This window comes from Rousettus aegyptiacus, unplaced genomic scaffold, assembly GCF_014176215.1.
Source record: "Rousettus aegyptiacus isolate mRouAeg1 unplaced genomic scaffold, mRouAeg1.p scaffold_m13_p_9, whole genome shotgun sequence".
NCBI lineage: Eukaryota > Metazoa > Chordata > Mammalia > Chiroptera > Pteropodidae > Rousettus > Rousettus aegyptiacus.
The window spans coordinates 99688376-99712105 of record NW_023416312.1 but is presented as its reverse complement, the minus strand read 5'-3'; the positions used below and the strand labels follow the sequence as shown (position 1 = coordinate 99712105).

The 23730-nt window shown below is 49.5% G+C and overlaps 1 protein-coding gene across 1 annotated transcript; it reads right to left on the bottom strand.

Annotated features, from left to right (window-relative positions):
* Positions 1-2675: 2675 nt before the first annotated feature.
* On the bottom strand, positions 2676-16482 carry GABRQ (gamma-aminobutyric acid type A receptor subunit theta). Its single transcript, XM_016164576.2, has 9 exons — positions 16337-16482; positions 14216-14304; positions 9943-10010; positions 8600-8820; positions 6948-7030; positions 6379-6516; positions 5665-5817; positions 4166-4416; positions 2676-3432 (listed from the first exon to the last, which is right to left on the bottom strand). Exons 1-9 carry the CDS (start codon positions 16480-16482, stop codon positions 2680-2682), a joined length of 1902 nt encoding a protein of 633 aa, XP_016020062.2. The 3' UTR covers positions 2676-2679.
* Between the last annotated feature and the right edge of the window lie 7248 nt (positions 16483-23730).

The window sequence follows — 23730 nt, the reverse complement described above, 5'->3', positions numbered from 1 at the left end:
GGTCTCTGTGAGGAATGTCCAAAAACGTAAGAGGCACTCTAAGACATTCCAGTGGCAACTGGCTTATTTTATTCTATCTTACAAGATTTGCGTGTGTATGTGTGTGTGCGCGCGTGCGGATACGATTGTGCTTGTGAACATGTGTCTGTATATCTGTGCGTGTATGTCTGTATATTGCCGAGGGGGAGTGCCCCGTGTGTGTATACATGTGCGTGTGACTGTGTAGGTATCTGTGGATGTGTGTGTGTAGGAGTCTGTGTGTAGATGCTGTGTGTATAGTGACGAATAAGAGAGATGACAAGCTGGGCTGATCTAGGCAGTCAGTCCCTGGGGCTCCTTAGAGATCCTCTCCCTCTAACCCTACTGCCCCGTCTCTTTCCCTGGACGGGGTAAGAAGAGGGAGTTTCACATTCAAGGCTGAAGGTCAGCCAACCACCATCCCAGGATGACTACTAAATGGCCCCTGCCCCTGAATGGGCCCGCCACCACAGTCCGTGCGTACAGCCATCTCCCAGGCACCTTTGGTTCTCTGCATCCAGCTACTGGCAGCCAATTCCCTGCCCATGTCCACACATCACCCACCTGCTTGGGGCTGCCTCCAAGGTCAGGCTTACAAGGCGACTAGAATAAAGGGATGAGTTACAAAGGCTATATACAACCGTCCCTGCTGTTCACTAGTTTTCCATGTCGCGTTTCTGTTCTCAACGCATCTCTAAGGCATCCTACACGTGTCCTTTCAGGACAAAGCGAAATGCTCTGCACGCGCAGCTTAACTCAAGGCACTAGATTATCGCTTCCTAGGACTCTAGGACTACGGTCAACTTCTGCGTCTTTGATCCAAAGGATAGGAGAGATGGGCGGAAAGAGGAAGAGAGGAGTACATGGGGACCGGGGGACGCTGCTCCCGGAAACAGGAATTGGAAAGAAATAAGTCACTTAATCAGCCTGGCTAAATAGACCCCGCCTTCCCCATGCGGGAACAGGCCAAGGGAAATCTGGTTGTTCTAGAAGACCCACTAACACGGATGCGTTTGCTTGCAGGGGTATTTCCTTTGACGCCCACTTAAATCAGAAAAATAAGCGTAGACGTGCACACGTGCACTTATACATGCACAAAGAATACACCCACGTGTGTGCGCACAAATACCTAAGTCACATAGGCATCCACACGTTGTTACGCACGCACTCGTGGAGATTTACACCAACATACATACTGCTCTGCATCTTCTCCAACAGTTAGTTGTATGTGAACAGAGAACTACTGTGATGCTCGCACACGCCCTGGCACACACAGAAACACGGTGACAAGGGGTAAGTGGCTGAGAGCTGCAGGGGAGGCTGCCGGGGGAGGAGGGGGCACGCAGACCGGGTGCTTGGCAATCTTGTTCTCCCACGGCCTCCACCAACGAGGCGGAGCTGCTTGGCAAGTTGGAGCGCAAGCTACTATCTACTTCCCCCTTAGGAGTCCCACTGGGTGGCAGTCCCCGTGTTCCATGTGTTCGGTTCACATTGGTCACCAGCCTCTTCCTGGTGCTGTAGCATGAGGTTTGGTGACTGGCAGATAAGCAGAACCTGGTGGAGCACCCCTTTTAGTAGTAAAGGTGAGGAAAAAGGGGGCACCTCAGTTGAGGGGTAAAAGGATAAGAAGGAAGATTAAGTGGGGTGGCTCTATCACTCACTGGCCGCATGTCCTGAAGCTCCAATTTTTGCCCTCGGAACACGGGACAGTGTGCTTTGCCTTCCCTGGCTCACAGAGCTCCTGTGATGGTCTGACGATGTGATGTGATAGGTCGGTGAGCTAGTAGACACTGCACTAGACAAACAGAAAGGATTAGTATATACAGATTCGCGACACCCGTTCATCCGCTATTCTAGATCGGATGGCAAGACAGCAAGTCAGAACCGAGCGCTTGCTCTGTGACTAGTGATCAGCTCGGTATCTGACTTAGAGGTACCAAGTCCCTATTGTCGAGCATTCTGAAGTGGAAATAGAGACGAGAGAATTTCAGTCCCTCGGAAGACACCAGTTCAATCTGGGTCGTCTCCAAGCACACGTCACTCGCCTCCCCCGTACCCCTCAGCTCCTGCTGGAAACATACGCTCACTTGCCCCGACATCCTGCTCAGCACCCCTAACCACTCATCTATTTTCCACTCCCAACCCCACACCACACCACCACACTCAAAACACCAAAAAAAAAAAAAATACTGGGGAAAAGGCACTTTCAAAATTCCTCAAATTCTCTAGAAGCCGGTCCCCTGACCTTTCAAGCTTGACTTTCCCCCCTTAAAACCCTAAGCAGCAGGTGAGCAAGGAACATAATCCCTATAAGGAAAAGAAAAATAATAATGAAAAAGAAAATCTAACATGGCCCCTTTTCTCTGTCTTCTCAACATTTCCAGGGGCTTTTCTGCGCTTCTCAGCTGTTAAAAGTCTTTTAAAAAAGGGAGTCTTCTAGCAGAAGAGGAAAATCAGTGAGCGATCTACCTCCAACTCCTCCCGGCCAGAACACCTCCTTTCTGGCTACTCCCCACCTTGCGTTTATAAAGAAAAACACAACGGATCCGACTGCCCCAATAAGCAAAAATAAAACGAACAAACAAAAGGCAAAACAAAACCAAGAGAGACTGTGAAAGTAACACGGCCCCAATGGCCCTGCTGCTCTGGGACGCTATGGGATTACATGAGTAAGTTCTTCCCCCAGTAAACAATGTTGAACAGCACAAAGGCCAGAGGGAAGAGGACCTGGGACCACTTGTCGATATTAGGGATGTAGCGAGGGTGAAAGATCTTGTGCACAAGCCTCCTGCCACAGGACTGCCCGGGGCTTGGAGGGGAGCTATCATCAGACCCGAAATCGCTATCCTTCTCCTCATCAAAGGCCCTGAAACTATCGCCCTCCCAGCTGCTGTCATTGCCATCGTCATCGCGACAGGCACTCTCCTCAACGTTAGGGCGGTCGCGCTGGACGCTGATTCTTCTCGAAATGTTAAAGACGTCGTCGAGGTTTTCGAGGTCACTGCTCGCTTTCTGCACCGACTTCTGGCGGCGGTCGAGGAGATGCCTCCAATTGCTGGAGCTCTCTCTAGGGTCGTCTTCTTCGTCAAAGGGCACAGCACGGCTACGGTCTTCGGCACGTCTGAAGATGTTAACAGGATCAGCTTCGCTACCGTCATCGTAATCGCTGTCGTAAATGTCACACTGCGGCACACACTGGTCTGAGCTGGAGGACGGATCATTCAGGCTCTCTTTGGTGGCCAGGCGGCAGCGGCGCGAGATAGAAGACAGCGAGCTAAAGCTTTCCGAGGAAGCCAGCGGGGCCCGCTTGGAGATGGAGCTCAGAGAACTGAGGTTTTCTGGGCTTGCCAGGCGGGCCCGCACCGATCCGGAGTGAGAAGAGATGCTTTCGTGTTCGATGGTGACCTGGTCATTCTTTGAGGAGGGAAGTGGAGAGGGACTCATCAAATGGGCAGATCCGAATCCTATGTGAATAAGCACTTTCGGGGAGGGGAGGCCCTTCCTCATCAGCACTTGTAATGTGATTGGCGATCTCGTCCCCTGACAGAATCACCTCTTCCTGGGGTCTCTTGGGGGTGCAAGGGGCTGAGGAGCAGGGCCGGGAGGCTCTTGTCACGTAAGGGAGGGCCCTGGTGGCTGCCGAGCCTGTGTGTCTCTGGGGCAGATGTCTCCTCTGGAGTGCCGTGCGGTGGACAGGGCGAGGCCACCGCAGGTGGGTGGGACCGGGCTCCCTGCGGAGGGCCGGGTGCTGGACATTCGTGTACCACGAGCAGCAAATGTTTCAGCAGGACTTTAGGAGTCAGAAGAGCAAAGGAAGGAGGGCCAGGCCCGCCTCTCTGGTGCCTGCCTTTTCCTTTCATCCTCTCTGTGCCCTGGGAAGCACGCTAATTGGACTGGGTTTGAAGGCCAAAGATCTGAAGAAATCTAGCTCTGCCACATACCAGCCTCGTGACCTTCGACAATGACTGAACCCTATACAGGAGCGATAATAAATTCTACTTCTTTGTTATCTGTAGGGGGGCAGGGAGGACGCATGCATACATATGTGCTTATTAAAGGAACTACTTCTAAGTATGAAAGGGTCAAATGCTAAGCTTGGGCTTAAGAAGCACTCTGGGAAAGCTGATCATCATTTAAAAAGGCAAACCTTCGGCCCCGCCCCCCGGTAGCGATAGCGGGCCATGATTCTTCGGGCTCGCCTGCGTTGCTTGTAAAGGCGCCGGGACCCTCTGCGGCCGTAGAAGACATAGTTGATATAGACGTATTCTACCAAAGACAGGAACACGAAGAAGAAGCATACGACCATGTAGACGTCGATGGCCTTGATGCAGGAAAACTGGGGGAGTTTTTCCTGCAGATGTGAGTTGATGGTATTCAGGATGAGCATTGAAGTCAGACCTACAAACGAGATGGAACAAACAGGTGAGCCTCCTCAGGTGGCCGCAGCTCTTGACAAGCCATTGCGCCCATATCCTACAGGAAGGGAGGGAAGACCATCTGGAGGTGTTCAGCTCTCTAGGCCTGGGGCCGTGGCTCAGCTGTCCTCTGCTCCATTGTCCACACCTTCACACCCAGCCTGTGTGTCATTGTTCCTGTGACTTCCCACTGCTCTTAGATTCAAGTCCAAACCTCCAGCTGTGTTTTCACAGTGACTGACATCCCAGCCCCATTCTGCCCTATAATGGTCTTTTCCCCTCTGGCCTTTCTTAAATGAGATCACGTCCCCAGAAAGGATTCATGAGCCGTAAAACATTACACAAATATAAATAAAGGTTTAGTGTAGCACGTGCTCCTAACGGAGGCCGAGGACTCTGCCCCAGAGATGAAGGAGAAACCAGACCTGGACACGCGCATTCTTCAGGGTGGGGCCAGATAAACTTAGGAGCTGGTTTTTTTAGGCCCCTTCTCGGTACCGCTCAAAAACTTATAATGCTCCCCATCGCTTAGACGTGACGTTCCAACTGGAATTTTAAGGTCCTTCCAAGTCTTCCCAGGCTTGCTTTCTGCTACTCTCCCCAGTTCCCCAGCTCCTGCCCCAAGCACTCAGTGATTTAGTCCCACGTCAGGGCCCCTGTGCTTTTACTCAAGTCGTTTTCTATTTTAGGGAATGCCAAGTCTTGTGCCTCCTATGAGTCTTCGAAAAACTCAGTTGGCGCAACACTTTCTTGGTGGGATTTTAGCCAATGAGACCTGGGTCACTTCCTCCTCTGGGCTCCAATGGCATCTGTCTCAGCACTACCCTGAACACTCATCGAAAGCAGCTCCTCTGGAAGTTCTCTGCTGCCTGGTAAGGAATTTGGATAAGCTCTTCTTCAACGTTTGTTTTATTGCATTTCCGATCTATGTTTATGACTGACTTTTCCATCCATTTATTATGTATCCAGAAAATAATGAATTCTGGTACTTCGGGCCCAACATAACGAAGATCCAAGCCTGAGTTTTTTTTTCACACCTGTCTCCAACGCTGGCCTCTCTGATGGAGAATGGCCGAGCACCTGTCCGCATGCCTGTGCGGCTGACCCCATCTCATCTGCTTGCCTGTGCAGTCACAATGCTCCCAGTACTCTTCCCTTCCTCTCAACTTTTTTTCTGAGCTAGGTGGCCCAAGTAAGCTCCTTTCTGGGGTGGGAGTGGGGGAGGACCTACCGACTGTCACCCTGGCTACAGGGCATTCATAGTTCATCCAAAATGATACCCAAGAGGCAGCAGTGGTGAGGACAGTGGGCCAGTAGACCTGCACGAGATAGCTGAAAATGTCCCTCTGGACCAGGAACTTCAGTGTCAGGCGCTCGTAGGAACCTGGCAAGGAGACATGCTGGCGTCAGGGCTGTGGGGGGTTTTCGGGGAGAAGTACAGGATAGAGGAGCAGAAACCGATGCGCTGTTCAGCCTGTGCTACTCCAGAGCCTGGGCTTTCTGCAGCCCTAACCCCGTCTGCTGCCTTAAGGCCAGTGACAATGGCATCTGTCAGTAGGCCCGTATGGCACAGCAAGCCTGCTCTCTCCCTTCCTCTATATGTCGACTGAGGTTTTGAAGTGGGACAGACATGAGATACTTCAAAGCTGCACATCGATGCTGGGGGTGAGGGGCTGGCCTGAGAAGACGCCCGTTTTTATCAAGAGCACGAACCCTTCGCGCCGGCGGAGTGTCAATCCTGACCACGTGCTTGCGCGCGCTTCCTAACTTGCAGAAAGTACGCCCTTGGGACTTTATAAAGCGGGGTTTGGAAGGTTCCAGAACCAGAAAAGAAATAGGCAAGGAGGCGGCACAGAGTGTAGAGGTCCAAGGCAGAAGTCTCCAGGACGTTACCGGGGTAACAAAGGAGATTACAGACAGGGGACAAGGGAATGATGAGACCCACCTGTGTAGAAAACCACTTGCTTGTTACTCATCGTCTTCCCCAGGAAGCTGAACCGAGGGATGCGTAGGTCCTCGGTCCCCTTGATGGCGTCCTCATGGCCTTCCCAGTACAATATGATGTCGTCGACCGTGTAGCCATCTGGGCCGTGGAGAGAAACAGCGTCAGTGAGTGTCAGGAAGCAGCAGTGCGTTCTGCGGAACCCCCAAAGAATGGTTGGGACCTGCACTTTTGGGAGTTCCTTTGCGTTTTGCTGAGTGTGAGCATGCGGGCGGGGGCCACTAGGAACGAGAACCCCCAGTTTGGGGTTTCTCGGCCAGCAAGGAGAGCAAACAAAGAGATGGGCTGTGACGCACGAGCTCGTGCAGCTTCCCCACGGGACTATTGATGCCTCGTAAAGGCCACCTTTCTCCAGATGTCATGTACACGTCTGTCTGTCAAGGAGAGAGAGAAAGCGGAAGCGTGGAAGTAGGGGAGACGTGGGGTCCCTCTCTCACTGCCAAGTGTGCCTTTGCTTTCCTGACGGCCGTGACGCCAGGTGGGGATACAGGGGCCACGGGAGGTACACGTACAGCTCTCCACCTCCAACTTGCAGGTATGCTTGTCCATAGGGAATTTTTCCAGATTCATAAAACAAGCCGCCGTGGTGGTGAGTCTGCAAAGGCAAAGCGTGACGGAGGGAGAAGCAAGTCAGGCCAGGCGAAACGCCGCCCCGAACAGCGCAGGCAGAGGTGCCCCCAAGGACTGAGCCGCCCGGCACCTTCCCATACTGCCTGCGCTCGAGCTGGGCCCTCCCGTCCTCCCTCCCTCCCTCCCTGTCTTCTTTCTTTCCTTCCTTCCTAGTGGAAAAATGAGTCGCAGCTGTGTAGGGAAGAGAGGAAAATTGCATGTGACAAAAAATACCACGAGATCTCCCAGGACTTAAAACAAAGAATGCGCGTGGCAAGGCAGGACACTTCAGGATGCAGCGGCGGAAAGGGGACTTTCTTGCTGAGGAAGCAGCAAGGCCGTGGAGAGGAAATGGTGCCGCGCCGAAGCCGCCGAAGCCCCAGGCCTGCTGCGGAGTGCTCGTACGCAGTGCTCAGGGCGGATGGCAGCAGGGGCGCAGGCCCGTCTTTGCCCATGGGCGCTGCCGCCAACTGCGTGTGTGCCTGCGAGCATACCGAGGCCTAGCAAGATGGCAGCGCGTACAGAGGGGCCACGTGTTGGTGGCTTCCTGAGGGGAATCTGGCGTGAGGTCGCAGAGAAGCTGGGCAAGTGGTTAAGAGGAAAATTCCCAGCGCCCTCTGCAGCCTCAGCTGTGACACTGTGTCCTGTACCTCATCCTGCCCTTCCCAGCTGCTCACCCTAGCCGAGTCCCTTTCAATCCTCAGAGTGACTGCCATTTGGCACAGTGCGTAGGGCGTGTGTGTGCAAGGGCACGTGCACATGCGTCTCTCCCTTCTATGAGTCCTCCGTGCAGGCCCCCTTTAAATGACACCAGTGTGAGCAGTGTCTTGTTCCCTGCGAGCTTTGTTGCTCTGACTCCAGTGCCTCAGTCCATGGGAAAGTGGCGGGAGAAAGCAGAGGGAAGCAGGGGGCAGAGAGGAAGCTCTCCGGAGAAAGAGGGACCCCGACGCAGAGCTGAACCCTGGCAGCTACCTGTTGGAGAAGTATTCGGAGCTAAATTGATCTCTTACACCTTGTAAGAGATGGCGCTGTGATGGGAGCCTTGGTGGCCGCCTGCTGTCATCAGTAGGCCAGCGAGAAGTTCCGACACGCACATTCCGTGTGTGTTGGAACAACAGACACACGCTGGGCACCCCTGGGTCCCTGCGTGATGCACATGTGACCAATGGCAGAGATCGGTCCCCTCCCTCACTGCATGGGCCTCAGCGTTTGTCTTTCCCTCAACGCACGGCAGAGAAAAGACACGAAGATCAATGACAGAAAGTACACAGTACTTAGGCAGAGGGAGAAAATCCAGGAGGATTTCTTGACAAGCAGGGAGTTTGAGTTAGGGATCGAAACATGGCCAACGTTCACACTCATGGACAGAAGCAATGGCAGAAGATAACGTGTGGGGACAGGACAGCCAAGGGTGGCCGTGGGAGACCGGCGAGGGTGAGTGAGGGCACACGCAAGCTGTGCGACCTTCTGTGTATCCCTTGGCGTGTGCTCCTAGGACACGTGGTGGGAAGAAGGAAGCCTACCAGGACGGTCCCCAGGCCCCTGGAGAACTCACCGGATGCCATACCGCACCGTCCCATCTGGGTGAAGCTGAAACATGCGATTTTCCACAGTCATGTCATGCACATAACTATCCTTGCTATTTAGAAAGTAACAGTCGGGGACCCACAACTTCTCCAGCATGCGATAGTCGAGAGTCAGGTTCTGGTCGGTCTCATGATATGCTAAACGTGGATCTTTCCAAGTCTGATAAAAAAACATCGTGATGGTATAGTCCTGGCGAGAGAAAGGGAAATCCCAATTGTAAGCGAGGCTGTCCAGCCCTCCGCTGTTAGAGGACGTGCACGTGCGCAGGTGTATGAAACACATCATAAATATAGATGAGAAACGAAACACATATAAGGATGTTAAATGATAAAATGAACTGTGTTTAACTGAAATCCAGTTACAAAATAGAACATTACCAATAATTTTCAAGCTTCAATATATCCCATTCCAGAACTTATTCCCCACAGTAACTATTATCTCAGGTTCAAATGATAATAAATAATGCCCTGGTTTCTTGTTAGAATTTTATCGTTTATGTATATATTTCTAAGAAGCGTAACTGGCTAGTTGGACCTATTTTAAGATTTTTTTCCCCCCAAATGGAATCATACTCTACGTATTTGTAATTTTCTTCTCTTACTCAACATCTATTTGTGATGTGCACTCAGGTCGATGTAAGTAAAATCTGTTCACTTAAATTGCTTGCATATTGGATAACAGTCTCTCACATGGATATACTGTATATAACATTGTGTCTACGTGCCATAAATAACAAAATCCCAATGAAATAAAAATGAAAGCATGTTCATTAATAATGTCAAGCACCTTTTCATATGTTTATCTGCTACTTGGTTTTCTTGACGATAGTGAAGTTCCCATTTAGATTTTCTGATCATTTTTATTGCATTTTAAATATTGTTATTAACTCAGGAATTATGCGTATTTTTAACATTGGTCCATTGTGTTGTAAATATCTTAGTTTGGACTTATCTTTTCACACTTACTATATACTGATTTATTTTTGGCAAAACAGAAGTTTTGGCTAAACAGAATTTTACCATAGTTGAAGTTACTGGTATTTATTTTTATGGTTTGTTTTGATGTCTTTTTAAAGAAGTCCTCAGGCACAAAACCAGTATCCTGTATTACCTTTAAAAAACTTCCGAAGCTTTTCAACTTTTAAGTCCAGAATCTATCTTGATTGATTTATTTTTTATTCCAAGTGGCTCTAGTTTCCAAAACCTGCGTTCCCCCATGTGGGCCCTGTTGCAGGTCAGAACTGGAGTTGGCTTATGATCCTGCCCCTGGTCTCATGTACTCTGTCCCCATGGCCGGGGCTGATACACTTACCATAGTGGCTTCTGAGATCTGTTCAATACTGGAGACGTACATCGATATTCCCACGGGCAAAGGGGCACCTATGACACAGGAAGACACTGTCACGTGCAGGGCAGGGTAAAGGGGAAGAGTGTGGACTCGGGAGCCACACCGCCTGGGTTTGAACCCCATGTGGACACTTACTAAGCTGTGTGACCTTGAGTAAGTTGCCTAACCTCTCTGAGCCTTAGGTTCCTCATGGGTAAAATGGGGATCATTACAGCGCAGATCTTGCTTAATACAGGCCAAGCACTTAGAGCAGGGCTTGGCCCAATGACACCCTGAAAAGGAACAGGAATAAAATAAAGAGAAAATAAGGTGCTGAAGTACTCTAAATGTCTTCCTGATAAAAACTCAGAGTGAGCCCCAAACCGAGCTGAGTTTCGTGCTGTGTGAGAGCGTATCTGTGTCAGTGCATTCACACGCGGGCGAAGGTGTCAGTGTGCACGTGTGTGTGTGAGCATGTCTGTGAGAATGCGAACGAGGTTTTGTGCTTGAGTATGTTGCGGGAGAGTAAATGTGTGTGCACGCGCGTGCATATGGGCACGTCGTAGGGGAGTGAATCTATGGCTGCATTTGTGTGCAAGCGATTGTGAGTGAACGTGTGAATGTACATGAGTTCGTTAAGGTGCGAAGGAATGCATGAGCATGGGGGTATTCGGGGGCGTGTCTCTGTAGGTGAGCATGTCCACGTATGTGGGTCTGTGTGTACTCACAGGTGAGTGCATGAACGTCTATATGATTGCATACATTGCATGCGTCAATGAGAAGGCCCACGGAAGCATGGAGGCACGTCGGTGTGTGCAAGTGTATGTATGAATGTTTGTGTACAAGTGAATACGTGTGCCTCTGCACTCACGAGTTTGTGTGAGTTAATTTGTGCTTTCATGTATGTATGTCTGTGAGTGACTGTGTGACCACGTATGAGTGGATGTGAGCATGTTTGCATATTTAAATGTTTGCGAGGGAGCGAATGAGGATGTGCGTGAGTGTGCTCTGTGAGTCAATGCGGGTTGTCTGTGTGAGCCTGTTGACGTCAGCGTATCCGTCAGCATGTCCATGTGACTGAATGCATGGTCACGTTTGTGTGCGACCATGTTAACTGCATGTGAGTCGATGTCTGTGAATGAGACTGTAATTGAACTCGAGTGTGTGACTGAGTGAGTGTGTTCATTGTGTGAATGTCAATGTGTTTGCGTGTGAGCACACTCATGGATGAGCATGTCTGTGCACAAACATGTTAATGTGGGCATGCGTGTATGTGAGTTGATGCATGCTCATGTGCACGAACACCCTAGCACGTGCGTGAGTAGCTGTGGATGTTCATGTGCGTGTACCATGTGTGAATTAATGAGTGTGTTCACGTGAGTTAGTATACACGAAAGGTGTGCGTGTTAATGTACGGCTGAATGTGTGAGCGCGTCTCTGCCCCCTGCCTGTCTGTTTCAGGCCTAGGTGTTAGTTAGCACTGCCTACTCAGATGTGAGTGAAGATGTGAAAATCGGTAGGAAACTAGAAGGAGCCGTGGAAAAATACATTTTTATTGTTTCCGCATTGGCTCAAAGCTGCCCCCTAACCAGCCCTACGGCTAAGCCTTTATTCTATGCATATTACGTCACACCGCTGCTATGGAAACATGCATGACGCTTGCAATTCACCTGCTGGCTGCGGCGAAGGCTGGCTGCTCAGAAGCTGAACTGCAAAGAAACGCACCGTTCCTAGAAACGCATCGTTCCCCATCCCGATGCTTCAGAAAGCAAAGTGCTCCTGGGAATCAGCACATGAATGGCTGCTGATAAGTAAAATGGGACTCCGTGGGGGTCCAGCCCCAAAGCTGGCATTCAGGGCTATTGTGAATGATCCCCAGCAAAGTGCTATGTAGTGACAGGAGTTTCTAGAAAGGCAGTTCTTTATCACAGCCTTTCAGCTCCTCCGCGCGTGCCTTTAGAAGGTAGAAACTGTGTGAGGCAGGCAACAGGACCCACGGGCCAGATGGCCACCCCCAACCGCCTCGCTGCACTATCAGCCTTCTTGTCCTAGACCATCGCATGCCACTCGGGTGACTCGACCCCTTACAGCAGCACCCTGGGGACCCAAACACGAAAAAGGACCAGGGCATAGCCCTGTCCAAAGGCTCCCAGGGACAAGTGGGAGCTGAAGTACAGTCACCAAGCTATGAGTCCTGGCTCAGGGATGTGGCCTGGCGGGAGGGGACCTAGTACCTTTTTCTAATTTATCCACCTGGAGGGGACACATCTCATGTGCTGGCAGTGGACAGGATGAGATCTTATCTAAGGTACCCCACGTCCCTAAAAGCATAACAAAAGGGAGCAAGAAGCCTCCGGGATCAGGTGTCTAATGCTATCTCTGGGGTGATGATGCCTCAGCGCGTAACCCCTCACTGTCCCTCCTTATGGGCTCAGGAAGGCAGGACAAGTGGAAGGGGGCGATTTACCTCCCTAGAATCCATCGCAACATCTGAGACAAATGAAGGAATGACGACGAGGTCATTCCTTCACTGCGCGGCAATGTCACGCCACGTGCAGGGCTAGATGAAGTCCTCAGGGACCTGCCTTTTGCAACGCCACGCCGTGCAGTCCATGCCTCTCGCCCAGAAGCAGCGTTGTTAACTTTCCGGGCTCCTCCTGGCTCGCTGGAGTCAGGGTTGGGGGGACCAGGACTCCATGTAAGGCCTCCCGCTACGCACAGTCATTACCTTCCCATCTTTATCTACTGTTTGGCCAAATCAGAGACCCATCTTTTCTCATATGCCCCAGACCTGTGTGCCCATAAAGCGTAGGGTAACCCAAGAGGCTAGGCACCTCGTGTAAACAAATCCGAATCAGCTCAAAGGATGCTGGTGAGGAGCCCTGGAGATATTGACAGCCAGTCGTACCTGGCCACCCCCGGAGCTTGGTCCCTGCCCCTGAGTGCATGGTGTACTTAAATGGCTGTTGGTCAACCTTTGCTGAGAAACAAAATAATGTAGAAAGGAGAAAATATAGTAGCTATTTCCTTAACACCCACTGGCGCTTGGTGCAACTGATCTAAAATGGCGTCACACAGTGGGGTGCCAGCTGTGCTCGACACCGAAATTCTCCCATCAAGAGGGCCCGCTCTCATTTGGAAGAAGCTCACTCAGTCCAGGAGAACCACTTTGTTTTTCAAGGTGGCTGTGCTTGCAAGCATGCAAGTCCCCAAAGCAGCAAGCCTTTAGGGCTGAGGCATTCAGGATTCGAAGGCCTCTATTCATATGTATAAACTTGAGCCATTAGCACTCATTAACCCATTAGAGGGGGGAGGGGTTGAGCTCTACCACCCGCAGGAAATGGAGTGCTTTTTTCAGGCTTAGCCACTCTTTTTCAGCTTTTTTTGCTGTCCTTTTGAGCACAAATGTGACTATAATCTCTATTTAATGCACCCTTCTTTTTCTCTGTCCCTCGTCTAGGTTTCCTGGGTGTCCCCTGGGCCAGAGAATGCTACTCGTGCTCTGTGGGGTCGGGGTAGGTTGCTTTTCTCTTATTAAAGCTGTGTGATGGAGGCCATTCCCTTTCCAAGCGGGGAGGCTACTTTGCGGTATACAGTACATTGATTAGACAGACATTAAGGAGTTTGAATTTTCTTTGGCACTTAAGTCAAGCTATCAGAAGTTCCTGAGGTGATCAGGCTGGATTTATAAAGATCACGCTGCCTGCAGTGTGTTGAATGAAATGAACTTGGTAGAAGCTGAAAGTCTGGGGAGAAGGGCAGAGGCAGAAGTGGCCAGGACAGGTGGGTGGGTGAAATACACCAGACCGAGAAGACCGTACCGTTAGTTTTGAACTCGCTGAGCGGGGCGACTGTCCAGGGTGCACAGAACACCTGCTTAAAGCAGAAGCTCGTGCGCCCTTCCCCCACAGGTGAAGCAGAAAAGCGTAGCCCGAGGAGCAGGGTGGGGGGCGCATTTTGTCCACCTTACCCATTTCCGTGCTTAATTCTGCTCCAGCAACGGCAGGAAGCGAGCCTCAGGCTCCTTCTGCACCATCATAAAGAAGTGTGAATGGGGCAGGCCTTTTGCATAAGAAAGTAGAGAAGTGGGGGAAATTCCAGGGGTACAGCCAAAGACCCGGAGTTTGGGGGTTTGGCGTGCCCGCTGCAGGCCTGGCCTGGGGTGGGGGGAGAGAGGCCCCTGGTCGGCTTACTAGGTGGGGCTGGCGTGTCGCAGCTCTGCTCTACTCCACCTAATTAGTGTCTGGATGTGTCTTACCTCCAAAATTTGGTCTCAGACGGACATCGTATCCCGACAGCACCCTGTCCAGAATCTTGTGAACCACGGATTCGTTCGCGCAATTTTTGCTAAAACAGATAAGTCATCAGTAAATGCCACATTGCTTCTCAGAGAATAAACGAGAAAGAGCACACCAGGCGTCAACTTCCAGGGCCTTCTCTTGCGCGCACACGCGGACATGCACTTTCATACATGGACATGTCTCTGCGCCCTCCCTCCTTCCCCCGGTGAGTCAGCCCGAGTCAGCCCGAAGCGCGGCTGTGACGCGCTCCCATTTCCCCTCCCCCTCCCCTCAGAGGGTAGGGCGCACAGACCGGTTCCAGCTTACCAGGCAGGATTGGGGGTGGGGAAGAGGGGAGCCAGCGGGGGAAGTGGGGAGGGGAGGGATGGAGGGAGCAGGCAAGTGGAGATCTGCGCCATTAGTGCAAACCTCCCCCCGCCCCAGGGGCCCCACCTTGCCATCCTCCTCGGTGCAGTGTATGGGGTCGGCGGGAACCCTCCCTCCCAGGGAGGGGCAACTGGTCGCCCCAGGAATGGTGGTCTTCTATCCCCAGCGCCCTCCCGAGCTGGGCAAGCCTGTCTACCTTCTCCAGCCCACTCACATTGCCCCTACCTGGGCTAGGGCCAGGCACTGTCGTCACGTCTATGTGAACCTTCCTCTTGCACATTGTTTTGAAGACTTCGCATATGACATGTGACGCAGAGAGAGAGCCTGGCTTGGGCAGCAGACATTTATGACCCTCGCCCATCCAAACCGTTTCAGATTCTTGGGGTTCAGGGCTGCCCTCAAAAAGACACATACTCGGGAAGCAGGCATTCGTCTGGCTAAGCGTGTGCTTTCAGCCTGGACGTGTCTCGGAGAAGCACTAGTAAGTGGACCCAGCTCTGCCCCACAGAGCCGGCCTTTCCAGAAGTCTCTGATGTGCTCACTCAGTTCATCCAGATCTTTAATGGGTGTCTTTTCCCCAAGAGGGGCTCGTGAATTGGAACAGGCCCTAGGTATCAATCACTATGACTCAGAATCTTTGACGCAATGAAGAGGGAGACAGCCCCTGCAAACCTCTGCGTATGTGTGTCCACTAGCGCAGTCTGGAATGTTGGGTTGGGGTTGAGGCCATTGCAGAGATGTCTGCTGGAACCTTGCCCAACTACCCCTCCCCCCCTTTTTTTTCTGAATGCGTGCTCACTTCTGGTTTGTCATTTAAGAAACTGTCTCCGATCATCTTTAATGTCAAAATTTCATTTTGCATCATTCCAAAGTGTGCACGTTAAGTATTTCTGACTTAAAGCAATGCATTCCCACCTGTTTAAAGACTACACACTACCCATATGCCAGCGTTCAGGTTCCTTGGCCACCGCAAACACACGTTTCTCTGTGATCTACATACAAAAGCTGACTGTTTAACATCTCTTCAGATATTCACAGACCCCAACAAACTTGAAATCAAACACAGGGAAAACCCTGAAGCTTCAAATGTTTTTTCATAGGTGTACATACAAAAGCGCACCCAGTTAAAACAGTCTCCGATCTCACTGACCGGGCTCCCAGGAGGTTGACTCACTAATTTCTATCTGCGGCATCGGAAAAGGTCCTCACCGCTCAGCACACACACGCACCAACACACACGCGCGCGCGCCTCAAGGAACAGGCTAAAATTCGGACTCAAACAGGTGTCTCTACCGTTTGTGTTTTGAGAATTGCCCATCACCCCGTACGACCCCCACCCCGATCCCACAGGTGCCAAAGGATGCGACTGGGAAAAGTCGCCTAGGATCTTAGGATCTTAGTCCCTGGAGAGGGATGGCAGACCCTAGGGCGAGGGCCCCCTCTCTCCACCCCCGGGGCTGCAGTTTGGGCACCCGCACCGCTCTTCCCTGCGCCACAGTAACAAGTGGGCTTTAGTGAGCTCTGTTTCAACCGGTCGCCCCCACTCCCAGCCCTCTCCTCTCTCTCGCCCCCCAGGCACCGGCAGGCAGGGCCTGAGCGCCACAGCTCGGCGACTCGGGTCCGAGTCTCCCCCAGCCCGCTCCGTCCAAGCGGCCCGAAGCCGCCCGCCCGCATCTGTCGCCACCCTGGCCAGCCTGGCAGAGCCCGCTTACCAGTCAAACACGTTCTTGAGTTTGGGCGCGGTAGAGGCGCCCGCCAAGCGGGGTTTCGGGATGGGACTGGCATTGTTACCCTCCGAGAGCCAGGTCCTGATGAGAAGCAGGAGCACGGTGACTCGCAGCACCCCTCGGATGCACATGGTGGTCGCACTCTGCGGGCCGGAGGGCACGAGAGACGGCCGACCGGCGCGGGGGTTAAGGCACAGGGTGAGGGGCAGTGCAGGGGGAGAGGGGTGTCTTAGAGTCGCCTCTAAGGAGCGGGTGGCACAGGTACCGGGGGCGGGAAGCGCGGGAGGAGCGGCACCCGCAGCTGTGCCCGACGCAGCGCCCCTGAGACACGGCCGGCAGCTGCGAAGGTGCGCTCCGTCTGCAGCCGCTCCCGGCTGCGACTCGGCACCTAGCGGGTCGCTCGGCTGGCTCCGCCCACTCCGACGGCAGCACCCGCCGAACCAATCCGGCAGGTGCCAGGAGCGCACAAAAAGGCGCGCGCTCTTGCCTCCGCCCTCAGCCTGCGCGCCACCGGGCCCCCCTCCCCTTCGGGCCTCTGCAGTCGTCCCCTGGCCAGTCTCAGACAGGCGCGGGTGGGGCCGGGGACCGGGGACCGGAGCGTGGGGTGCGGGGAGGGGGTGGGGGGGCCGGATTCTGGCGGGCTGCTCACCGATCCGCAGTTAGGGGCGCTGGGGTCGGTCCTGCTCTTCCTCTCTAAGAAAATGTAAAATGTGCGTTTCTCTTGGAGAAGCGCGTGCTCCAGAGTTTTGGGGGTATTTTTTTTTTTCTTTTGGTGGTGAAGGGAATGAGGTGATTTGACTGCCCCGGCTGAATTTGCGTTCTGAAACAGCTGGGCATATTTGGGGATCAGGAGGTTTCTGACTGCTGCTCATTCCCAAACCGTTAGTAACCCCACGTGCGTTGCTTTTTTTTGGGGGGGGGAGGGAGTGAATGAGGGTCACCGATGGGTTTTATGGCACAGTTCTGGCCGTGCATAGCAGGAATGCCCCGCCATTAGGATGGAAATTGGGCTCCAGGAGCCCAAGAGTGTCTTGAAGACTTTAATTTCTCAGCATGCTCTCGGTCCCGGAGTTTGGTTCCCCAGGACAAAGCTCGGGAAACTGGAAGGGCCCATCAACTGGGATCATTCTGAGCTGTGCCTCCATCCCGTAGCCAGGGCATGCAGCATTGAAGTGAGTGTCCATGGCTGACGCCATGGAAGGGAGAAAGAAGGCAAAGGCCAGGGTTTCAGACTTTCAAAGGACTTAGCCCCTGGAGTGTGGCCGCTCTAATGCTCCTGCATTCTGGCCTTGTCATGTTGAAAAGCCTGGAATTTATACTAAAGAGTTCTTATTTTTTCCAATGTTTCAAACACTGTCCTATGAGACAGAGGATCTTAGAGGATTAGGAAAATCCTCCACCAACCCCCTCTATCCCTCCCATCTCAGATCTATGACAAAGAAAGTTCCAGAAGAAGTCCCTCAGAGCCATGGGCCAGAAGGGCTGTCAACAAATAGACCTCAGCCGTGTTCACCAGTGCTGAGGCATGTGCAGGGAAAATGGATTTCAAGTTCATTCTTGGTTAGCCAGAACATTCATGCAGACATGCAGCCCCTCCCCCCCTTTCGCTCAGCACTTGCTGAAGTGAGTCCAGTTGCCTAGTTGGCTGAGCGTCGCCATAGCTAAGGGTTTAACTCTTTATCTCCGCTTTTTAAAACCATTTTACAATCAAACCTTACAAAACGGTCTCATAGTTCTGTGCCTTCCTTTCCCTGTCTTTCCCCTGCCATTGTAGCAAATGCTCTTCTTCCCACACGGGTGCAGAAATAAAAAAAGGATGATGGGTCCTATATGTCACTGACTGTCATATACAGGAAGTGGATCACTCGAAGCCATCCCTGGTGCTATTATTTCTGCCGCCATCGTCCCTGGTCACCCATGCATCCTCGTAGACAATCTTTGCTTGATTAAAGTGGAAGGGCCCATTCCAGGTCATTTTCTCCAACCAGCTGGGTTTTAACATGGGGAAACTGAGGCCTAGAGAATGAAAATGGATTAGCCACATACAAAAAGGTCACATCACAATAGAGGCGAAAACTAGAATCTCCCATTTCCAGATTTGCCTATTTCTAGAACTTTATTCTTTTTAGTGTGATTCAGCTTTGACTGGAAGTTCAGACAATCGCCAGCAGGTGGCAGTAGACTTATTTAGATGTGGGACTTCTCAGCACCCTGGAATCACATTCCACAGGCAGTAGGTCCCTCATTTATCAGGGAAAACAAGCCTGGAGCTTGAAGTTTTATTCCTCCGTGTCCTCGTGACTATGGAGATTGCCAGAAAAGAGAAGTAAGAGGAAGGGATTGGGCAGAACCCGACCTAATGAGCACTATGTCCACGGTGCACAATAAATAAATACATGAAGCAAGAAAGAGAGTTCTGTACCTGTTGTCCAAACTGAAGAATTTGATTTTTGTTTTAGAGTCAACCATAAGCTTTTGAAGTGTCTGTACAGGGGAACGACTTAATCAGAGCGGTGCCTTTGAAGGATGGCTGTTTACTTTGGAAAAAAGGACAGAGGACAGAGGACAATGAGAACAGTTAGGGTGTCATATACCTCTGCTTCCAGTAATGGCAGCCTAGGTGATTTGAACTAACCATCCAGTTGAGGACAAGTAAATAAAATGGGTGAAGTATAGAAAGAAATCTTTTTTATCACAAGCTAAAAATAATGAGGCTAATTTATAGATGTGGTGAAACCCCTGTCAAAATTCCAAAGGCATTTTTTTTCACCCAACTAGAACAAACGATTCTCAAATTCATACAGAACCACAAAAGACCCCCAAATAGCCAAAGAAATCCTGAGAAAGAAGAACAAAGCTGGACACATCACATTCCTGATTTTAAACTTTATTATAAAGCTATAGTAATCAGAACAGTGTGGTATTTGACATAAAAATAGACGCGAAGATCAGTGAAACTAAATTGAGAGCCCATAAAAAATTTCAAACATATATGGTCAACTAATATTTGACAGGGAAGCCGAGAAAACTCGTAGGAAAAAGATAGTCTTCAATAAATAGTGTTGAGAAAACTAGATAAATGCATAAAGAAATATGAGATCAGATCCCATCTTATATCAGGCCAAAAAAATACAAAATAAAAAAACTCCAAAAGGGTTAAAGACTTAAATGTAAGAACTGAAACTGTAAAACTTCCAGAAGAAAACATAGGGACAAAGCTCCTTGACATTGGTCTTGGCAGTTGTTTTTTAGATATGACACCAAAATTATAAGCAATAAAAGCAAACTTCCAAAAAAAGAAAAAAGACTACATCAAACTGAGGAGCTTCTGCACAGCAAAAGAAATAATAAGCAAAATAAAAAGGCAAACTACAGAATGGGACAAAATCTTTGCAAGCCACACATCTGATAAAGGGTTAATATCCAAAATATATAAGGAACCCACGCAATTCAATAGCAGAAACACCGACAATCTGATTAAAAATTGAGCAAAGGACCGGAATAGATATTTCCTCCCCTCACCAAAAAAAAAAAAACATGTAAGTGGCCAACAGGTACATGAAAAGGTGCTCAGCATCATTAATCATCAGGGGAATGCAAATCAAAACCACAGGAAGATAACACCTCCTACCTGTTAGAACGGCTGTCATCAAAAGGACAAGTGATGACAAATGTTGGTGAGGCTGTGGGAAAAGGGAAGGCTTATGCGGTTGCCGGAAGTATACATTAGTGCAGCCACTGTGGAAAAACAGGATGGAGGCTCCTCAAAAAATTAAAAACAGAGCCTCCATATGACCCAGCAATCCCACTTCTGGATGTATATCGGAAGAAAATGAAATCAGGAACTCAAAGCAATATTTATACTTCCATGTTAATTGCAGTATTATTTACAGTAGCCCAGACAGAAAAACAACCTAAGTGCTCATCAATGAACAAATGGATAAAGATGATACGGCATACACACACAGGAATATTATTTAGCCATAAAGAAAAAGAAAGAAGCCCTGTCATTTGTGACAACATGCATGGACCTTGAGGGCATTAGGCTAAGTGTAATAAGTCGGAGAGAGAAAGACATATATTGTGTGTTCTCACTTATATGTGGAATCTAAAAAAGCTCAACTCCAAGAAATAGAGAATAGAACAGCGCTGGCCCGGGGCCAGGGGTGGTGGAGTGGGAGACCTCGGTCAAAGAGGACAAACTTTCAGCTAGAAGATGAATAAGTTCTGGGGGCCTAATGTACTGCACGGTGACTATGATTAACAATGACGTATTATATATTTGGAAGTTAAGAGAGTAGATCTTAAAAGGCATCACCACATACATACAAAAGCTGATTTTTTTTGAAGATGGAGATCTTAACTAACCTTATTGCAGTAATAATTTCACGAAATACACATGTATCCAAGTAGCACGTTATACACCTTGAACTTACATTGTTATATGTCATTAATAGCTTGATAAAGCGAGATAAAGCTAAAATAATGATGCTAAAATCTAGAAGACAAGAACCCAGAAAGGGACATCCTGCACTAGAAGCCACTTTTGCCCTGAGGGCATTTGATGAATGGAAGAGAGTTGTGAAACTGAGCTCTGGTTTTGGTGGCCTCATGAGAAAAGTTGAAGCCTAAGGCCCAAAACAGATGGGAGATTTGATAAACCTTCCTGCCACTTTAGCCTGAGACCCTGAGGTCTTACTCCTTCAGGACAATAGTAAACCGGAAGTGATCAGCCCTTGCATGGACTTGCAGCCTAGATACCTATCATCTGGGTGGTCTCAGGAGCCTGAAACCCTGAACTTGGATTCAAGTGGCCTTGGACAGATAACGTCACCAGGCATTTGTTAGAAGCAAATGAACATACTCTCTGCAGGAGGTACTGTCATCCTAGGCCTGAAATCATTCTTACAAATAATTTTCAATAATATAGCAGCACACAGTTAAAATAACTAGGGACGCAAAGGAAAAATACATCGCAAATTACAGCCAGCAGGAAAAAAAAATATGATATAAACAAATTCACAAAGATTTCAGGTATCAGAATTATGAGTCACAGACTAAAACTATGATTTACCATATTTCAAAAAAAAAAAAACCTTGAAATTTTCTTCAGGGAACAGAAAATATGATACAGCCAATTTGAAATGGAATCAAATAGAACTAGAACTAAACAATATAAGAATGAAAATTGAGAATTTCATAGATGGATGGGTTTAAGAGAAGGCTAAACACAACTGGAGAATTATTGAATTGAAAGATAGGTCACAAGATATCATCCACAGTTCTGCCTGCAGAGACAAATTGTGTGAAAAAAAAAAGAAAAAAATTGGAAAAGAAGCACAAGGATCGGAGTGAGAAGATCTAACACACATTTATTCGAAGTCCTAGAAGCAGAGGTGAGAGAAATGGGGAAGACGATGGCTGAAAATTTGAATCCACAGGTTTCCGAAGCCCAGTGAACCTTACTTTGGATAAATAAAAATCATTCCACATGTAGAGACATCAGAGTAAAAGTGTGAAAAATCAGAGACAAAGAAGTTTATGATAATGGTCCAGGTTTCAGGTCCCGGTTCATGGCACAGACAGGAGGGATTGAGACGACGGGGTGCGAGTTAGACCCTGGGTTTTAGAATGTCATTTACTCAATTTTCTCATGAAAGACAACTTAATAAAGATGTTATCCATTTCATTGTCAATTAACAAACTATATTTGTTACAAATTTGATTATTTAGAGCAGTCTGACACATAGAAGCCCTCGCCAGTTGTCACGCTTGGAAAGCTATCTTTGTATGTTTCCTTCGTGTCATAGGCCGTGAAGGACGCAAGTCTCTGTGGTTTTCAGAAATGCCGGTTGCGCTGAGTTCTAAGTCCAGAGAAATGTGCTTATATATGAGGCTTTCCAAGAGAAAGGAGGATGAAAGTGCATTTTTGTAGAAGGGCTTCCTTTTGCTTACCTCTCCCCCCCCCAATAAAATAACAAAAAAAACTTCCATTCTAAGAAAAAGTATATAAAAAATAATTCTGTGTTTCCCAGGGTGTCTCACTATAATACATCCTTCAAGCTTGACCATGAGCACTCACTCACTGGGCTGTCTGATACTGGACTGCGTGTGGTTCTATTCCTACAGAGGTTTATGTTTGTAACAAACAGCCAAATGTGCAAGGAACTGTATTTTGTGAGAGTGAACTTATGACTTGTTACTATAGTTGTTTATACAAAGACTGACTGACTCAGTGACCCTCTGTCAGGGACGGCCACATAGGAGCACGAGTCTCTGTGGTCTCCTGCACAGAAGCTGAAAGCATCCATTTATAACGTCTTCTAAGACGAACCGCTAGTGTTTTTGATCAATCTCCTTCATGCATTCCCTGTATGGTGAGGGACAAACATTCTTATATATCCTCTGGACGCCCACCCTAAAAACTGTTTCTCTAAGAGGCGATATTGAGAGCGTAGGAAAGCATTCTCTGTGGCCTCAGCCCAAGCCAATCAGAACGTTGTCCAACAGCGAAGACATAAACCTGCCTTTATTTGTGGCATGCAAGATGTCAACAGCAACTTTGACCAAGTGGTATTGAGATAGGAGTTGCTGGAATTTTGATTTGTAGTTTGCAGTATTTCTCTTCATTTTTTCTGGACATTTACAATTTTCGTAGGTCACAGCTTTCTCTCCAAAGTCTGCAGAAACATACCTTTTAATATATAGTATCTTCAAGCAGTGTCCCTTCCATGACCAATGGAAGGCCAGGAAGAGGAAGAAAGCTCCATTAATTCTAAGGTTTTTCTCCCAGGTACCGGTTATAGCTTGGGTGTTAAAAGGGCATTTGCCTACCAATCTGAAGATCTAGACTGGAGCGCCATCTGACCCTTAGTTCTCTCATCTGGAATATGGAATGATAATAACGTCTATCTGTAAATGAAACAATCCTGGCAGGAGGGGAATCCTTATCCATAAAAACCTCCTGGCTCTGGGGCTTCACCGCGTGTGAAGCCCCATCAGACATCAAGAAAGACTGCTGTCATTACCACTGCTAGCCGCCAGGTGTCCTCAGCTTTCTTGGTCTAATTGCGGACTGACTCTTTCCATTTATTTAATTGCTTGAATCCAGGCAAGACAGGCTGACATTTATGAAAAGCATCTTCTCCGCAAGCTCAGTGAAACAGTGGGGGATAAACACAGGGAGCAGAGATCCTTTTGAGGGAGGAGGTTTTACTGCACCTCTCTACCTCTATGCTGGGGTCCTGGTTGTCACTAGCTACCGTGCCCATGTGTGGAGCTGCTGCTGGCTGGCCTTGGGTACTCGTGCTCCTGTTCCCAGGGGGTGAGAAGCGGGGATCCTGTACACACGGTGAATGGGTAGCTTCTGGAGTTGTGCA